Source organism: Ovis aries, chromosome 6, assembly GCF_016772045.2.
Source record: "Ovis aries strain OAR_USU_Benz2616 breed Rambouillet chromosome 6, ARS-UI_Ramb_v3.0, whole genome shotgun sequence".
In the NCBI taxonomy this organism is placed as follows: domain Eukaryota; kingdom Metazoa; phylum Chordata; class Mammalia; order Artiodactyla; family Bovidae; genus Ovis; species Ovis aries.
This window is the reverse complement of record NC_056059.1, coordinates 116578308-116584597: the sequence shown is the minus strand read 5'-3', so window position 1 is coordinate 116584597 and position 6290 is coordinate 116578308. Positions and strand designations below refer to the sequence as shown.

Genomic DNA, 6290 nt, shown 5'->3' with positions numbered 1-6290 from the left:
GTGTGGACTCAGAACCAGGCAAAGCAAGATGATTGGTCAAAGGAAACCCGGAAGAAGTGCCCCGTAAAAGTGATTCAGCTCTCATGAGGGCCTGACTGTCTCTGAACCCGCCTGTGTGTCTATCCATGTGCACTCTTTTTTCTCCTAATAAACACTTTACTTGTCTCCCTATCCTCTGTCTCTGTGTGGAAATTCATTTCTACACAGCTGACGGGCCGGGGCCTCATCACTGGCCACCGGGCCCTGGTGGTCTAGAGGTGGGGCTTCAGTGCTGTCATTGCCGTGGTCTAACCCCAGTCTCTGGCTGGAGACCAGAACACTGCTTCAGGCTGCTGCTGGCCGAGGGCACCCGAGATCAGTATTGAGACCAGTATTGACTCCAGGACGCACCCTGTTCCAGTATGACGTCGTCTTAACTAATTTTGTGTCCAGATAAGGTTACACTCTGAGGAGCGGGAGTTAAGGCTTCAGCATGAATTCAGGGGCATAGGATTCAACTCGTCACACCATCGCTCTGCTTTCCTACCTCCCAGGACATCTCTGCCCTGCTGATGCGTGAGCAGGTTTCTCGTGGCGTGAAGGGTGTTTGGTCACATTTACTTGTCTGTAATCTCCGCTCATTTTGTACCCTTCTGCCTCTGGTGCCTTGCACGTGCTGTGGAAAGCAGCTCTGATGGATGTATGAAGCGTCAGGAGGTAGTGGCCGTGCAGGAGGAAACTGCAGAGATAGATACCGCTTTCCTCACTTTCCTGTTGACAGTTCCAGAGGCTGTCTGCAGCTGCGGGTGAGGGGCCACGGACACCAGCAGGGGCCGCCGCCGTTCTTAACCACGTGAGCGTGTTCGCTGCCTCCAGGCTTACTTCCTCGGCTTTCTGCTTTCTGAGCTCGTAGGAACAGTCAGCAACTGAAAAGGCCTCTGGGTCTTCTAGTGTTCGATTTACCTAGAGAATTTTGCTCATGGCCGCCTCCTTGTTTCAGCCTTGCTTTCAGTATTATGTTTTTAGGGATTCAAAAGCCCATCATGTGAATGGTTGGAATCGTTCTCAGAATGTCAGTGCCAGAAGGGAGATGCCAAGAAGTAACTGAGTCTACCCCCAGAGCTTTAGAATTAGCTCATTCGATGTCTTAGAGATGCAGAAATGGGTTTGGTTTCTGATCTGAGGTTAAGTTACACATTAGTGTGGGTGAATCATGCTGGAGCTGGGACACCTTTGCTAGGAAAGAATATTCAGGGGCATACTTTCTGTTATTTCCCGAATAACATTCTTGGCAGAGTGGTTAGATGGGATGTTAGTAGGAAAGGAAAGTTAATCTTAAAATGTCCTTTCATCCCATATCAGTCATATGTGTCTGAAAGAGCATGCTGAAATGTGCTCATCTGAAGGCAGATGGAGAGCAGCTTATGTAAGATCTGGAGGCACTTTATTCTAGGAGCATTTCAGACTCACACGGAGTAGAACTGTGGTGAACTCTGTTCATCCTTCGTCCGGTCTCAGCAGGTATTAGCTCACGGCCAGTGCTGTTTATTTTGTGTAACCCTTGCTCTCCCTCTGTCCCGTGCGCTGTTTAGGCAGATTCCATATGTCATCATTTTGTCTGTAAACATTTCTGTAGGTGTCTAATATAACTGTAATATGAGACCTAAAATTAACAGTAATTACTTAAAGCTGTCCAATTCCTGTTATTGTTCAAATTTCTGATTGTCCTGAATGTCATTTCTAGACTTTTATTTCACACTTTATTTGAAGCAAGATCTGGTGAAAGTCCTCCTGAGACCTTGTCAAGTTTTAAGGAGAGGGGTGAATAACATGCTCCGATTTACTTTTGGAAACTCTGTGCTCGCTGTGGAAAATGGGCCGGTGGGGGCGATGTTAAAGAACAGGCAGGACAGAAGTTAATGAGGAGGCTACTGTGTGTCCAGGAGGTGAGTGCTAATTATCTAGGTTAGAGCGATGTGGTAGAGATGGAGAGAAGTGGCTTGAGGACGAAGTGTCCTGTGGGCAGGCCACACTGGTCTCCATGGTTCTTCTAGACTTTTGGATTCTGTTGGATGTGTATGTTTGCTTATTTGAAAGTATTGTTCTCAGATTTCATTGATTGGGGTATCAACATTTTAAGATTGGTGAAATCTTAAAATATTTACCCAGGTTAAATCATAGCAACTTTATAATAATTGCGATAGGGGAACATTCTCCTTAGAGGAGGATTAATCCCCACTTCTCTTGAATCAGTTCATTCAGCTTATTTGCCATTGTGTCATCTTGTCTGTGTGTGACTACAGTGATAGTATTGACAACTTTTATGTGGTAGGATAGCAGATTATAGCTTTTTACTTCAACATGTTATATAATCTCAGGTACATTATGCTAAAGAATATTCACAGTTTCATAGTACTGTATTGAACAGATTACATTACAACCATTCATGTATTGTTGGACACTGATCTTTTTCAACTATTTAAAAATTATTCTAATGTTGCAGGAAGTTCTTAAAATCTGTATGTTTTCCATTTCTTTTAAAAAATTTTGGATGAAGTAATGACTTCTTCATAGAGATTTTCCTAGAAAAATTTGCTGTCTTAACACATGCTTAAAAACTGCAACAATGAAACTTGAAGCTATAATTGATAAAAAAAAAAATACAGGTTTTGTACTTTAAAGTGGAATTATGTTTATTCTTGGTTCTTGGGCTCAGAATATGTATATTTTGACTTAAGTTTATAGACTTCCTTACTGAAGAAATGGAACACATGTATATTTAGTCTTCAGTTTTTTGTCTTATCCCATTCACATGGCAATTTGTAATAAATTGAGAGCAATCTCTGCTTTATCTTTGACATGTTGGTTTTACAAAGATTGTTTTCTTTTAGTCAGCTCTGCAACCAGGAAGCAGCTGTAGTTGCCACTAAAATGTTCCCCTCCATCTTATTTACTGATGAAAATGATTTAAAATTGGGACTCATTTGGTAATAGAGAACTCTTAATACTGTGTAATCTTTGTATTTTTTTTCCCCGAAACATTCAAGTGGAACATTTTTATCATTGGCTTAGAATGGTCAGCTTCATTTATATCTAATGAAGAAATGTCAGACAACCATGAATAATATTTTGTTTTTTGGGTCCTTCTTATAGAACAAACTAGGTCAAACAGATGAAACGAACATTTTAAAGGATATGTTCAGAGAAGGGTAAGCTTTTAGGCCATTGGTTCCCTTATTAGGTTTTATTGTCTTTTAGTCACTGTTTTTATACTTTGGAGTCCTTGAAATAGTATTACTTTAACAATGCTGTCATATCTTTAGATTTCAGAAAAGCAGTATCAAAATTGAGCTTTCTCTTTAAAAAAAGATGTTTTCTTCTGCTGGTTATTCTTTAAAGACTTACTATTCAAATTGTGGTCTAAGTCGGGTACAACTGAGTGACTAACACACACATTCAAATTGTGGTCCAAGTTCATTGGCATTGGTGTCACTGGGAGCTCCCGAGACATGCAGGGTCTCAGGCTCTGTCTGATGCTGTGAATTTGTATCCTGATGTGATGCTTGGGCAGTTCACATGCACATCAAAAAGCTGACAGTGCCAGCCCCAGATTCCCAAGGTTGGGTCCTCCTGTTCAAGGCATCTGTGCCCTCAGTTGCACCCCTTGCCGTCCCTTCGGGGACATTGTTTTCCCCCCTGTGGTCATCGTCATCAATTACAGCGCAGCTTAGAGGTTAAAAACACGGGCTTTACAGCCAGGGGTCCGGCTTTACAACCCCAGCCCTGCGGGCCTCCTGCTGAGTGACCTGTGAGTGAGGAAGACAGTAGCGTATTGACAGACGGGAGGCGAGAGGATCAAAGACGGGTGAAGAGCAGCGTCTCTCTTACAGTTCCGGCTGCTTTCAATCTCCTTCCCCTTATCACGAACGCTATTTGAGATATCTGCTGCAGCATAACAAACCGTTCCAGGACTTTGCAGCTTAAAATCGCTGCCCTATTATTCATGGTTCATGATTTTGAGGGTCAGGGATTTAGGCTCAGCTGGGCAGTTCTGTTCGTTGTGGCATCTACTGAGGTTGCTTGATGACTTTCAAGTTTTTGAAGTAAGTAAGTTGTATATTCTGGATGTAAATATTTTCTCAAGATACGTGATTTGTAAATTTCCCCCCATTTTATGGGTTGTCTTTTCACTTTATATATCCTTTGAAGCACAAGTAGTTTAATTTTTAGGAAGGCCAGTTTATCTTTTTTTTTCTTTCTTTTGTTGCTATTTCGGTGTCATATAAGACTGCCTAAGCCAGGGTCTCAAAGATTTATTCACTTTCTTGTAAGAATTCTATAGTTTTGCTGTTACATTTAGATCTGTGTTCCATTTGGAATGATTTTTTCTATACAGTGTAAGAAAGGGGCACTGTTCACTCTTTTAGTTGCTGATTAAATCACCTCTTTTAAATCCCTACTTTGCTTAGCCTCTGTGGCTTGAGGAACTGTTGCTCACTCATTCTCCATTAAAACTCTGCCTGTGGGTTCTGAGATGATTTCCTTCTTTTTAATTTATGCAGAAACTTTAATTTGTATACCTGCTATATGCCCTGGATGCTGGTTCTGCTGCCTCTTCTTTTTCAGTCATGATCTGTTTGCTTTTGGCTGGGCTAGGGCTCCGCTGCTGCACGGGCTGTCTGTAGTGGTGGCGCGCAGGGCCTGCTCTCCTGTTGCGGAGCGTGGGCTCTAGGGCGTGTGGGCTTCAGTAGTCGCACTTTGTAGGCTCCAGACCACAGGCTCAGTAGTGGTGGTGCTTGCGCCTAGCTGTTCCGCAGCATGTGGGATCTTCCTGGAACAGGGACTGAACCAGCATCTCCTGCATTGGCAGGCAGATTCTCTACCGCTGAGCCAGTGGATTATAGAAGCAGAATAGAAATTGAACTGTCTGTGTGATTAGTAAAGGTGCTGTTTAGAGATTTAGTAGTTAAAAGATGAATATTAAATTATGCATTCAAACAGCATTTCAAATAAAAGATTGGGATAAAAAGAGTGTAAACTAAGTAGCAATATTAGCAAACTGTTAAATTTGAGCCATTTGGGCATCTTTTCAGGTTACTCACCAACTCAAGGACATATTGACATTTTCAGAGCCTGATGTTACTGTTCTTTGAACTGAGAAGGTGGTGTTGGTGAGCATTTCCCATTTGTGTGAATAGAGATGTATAAGCAGCTTCTCTCTGACTTGTGTGGAGAATCCTTTGCAGAGTCGCTACCAGTACTTCTGGGGGAAAATGTCAGGAATCAAGTGTCTCTGGAAATGAACTGTGCTGCTATTAGAAGATCATGTCTGTTTGGGACAATGTGGTGACTTTATCTTGGGGTCAAATTTTAATATCTGGAGAGTTTGTCAGAGGATATAGTGGCTTTGTTCAGTTGTACAGTGGTAAGGACAAAACTGCCCTTGGTTGGTGGGAGGGTGGGAGGTGGTGGCCCGCCACGTGCCTGAGAAGCCACGAGCAAGCACCACCCGTCATGACTGTGCCTGGTGGGTCAGTTAGGGCGTCCTCGCGCTGGAGACTGTGTTTATCAGGCTGATGCGCTCATCGTGAAATGCTGCCGGGCATATGTGCAAAAACAGCCCTTTGCTTTGCTTTGATTCTGCAGGAGCTGGGAAGGACTGTGCGATGAACGGTGACGCCCGGGCTGCAGTGGTGACCTCACCACCCCCGACCACGGCCCCGCACAAAGAGCGGTATTTCGACAGAGTGGATGAGAACAATCCAGAGTACTTGCGAGAGAGGAACATGGCCCCGGACCTTCGCCAGGACTTCAACATGATGGAGCAGAAAAAGAGGGTGTCCATGATTCTGCAGAGTCCCGTAAGAGCAGCGCTTCCTTTGACCCGGGGTCCTCTCTCTGCTTCCACCTCTCCAGTTCATCTGCTCTGTTGTGTTTTTTTTTTTAATTTATTTTTACTTTATTTTGCTTTACAATACTGTATCGGTTTTGCCATACATTGACATGAATCAGTCATGGGTGTACATGAGTTCCCAATCCTGATCCCCCCTCCCACCACCCTCCGCATATCATCTCTCTGGGTCATCCCCATGCACCAGCCCCAAGCCTCCTGTATCCTGTATCAAACCTAGACTGGTGATTCATTTCTTACATGATAGTATACATGTTTCAATGCCATTCTCCCAAATCATCCCACCCTCTCCCTCTCCCACAGAGTCCAAAAGTCCGTTCTATACATCTGTGTCTCTTTGGCTGTCTCACATACAGGGTTATCATTACCATCTTTCTAAATTCCATATATATGTGTTAGT

General features: G+C 43.4%; 1 protein-coding gene across 27 annotated transcripts in view; it reads left to right on the top strand.

Annotated features, from left to right (window-relative positions):
• The window catches only part of ADD1 (adducin 1), a 99838-nt gene that overhangs the window by 49301 nt on the left and 44247 nt on the right, over positions 1-6290 (top strand). For 26 of the 27 annotated variants that reach the window (XM_060417703.1, XM_042251695.2, XM_060417702.1 and 23 more), the window contains one exon: positions 5626-5840. In XM_060417703.1, coding sequence (XP_060273686.1) covers positions 5646-5840 — 195 coding nt within the window. In that variant the 5' untranslated portion in view covers positions 5626-5645. Of the gene's footprint in view, positions 1-440; positions 1926-5625; positions 5841-6290 lie in introns of those variants that run through there. The other variant, XM_042251697.1, reaches the window with a different exon arrangement.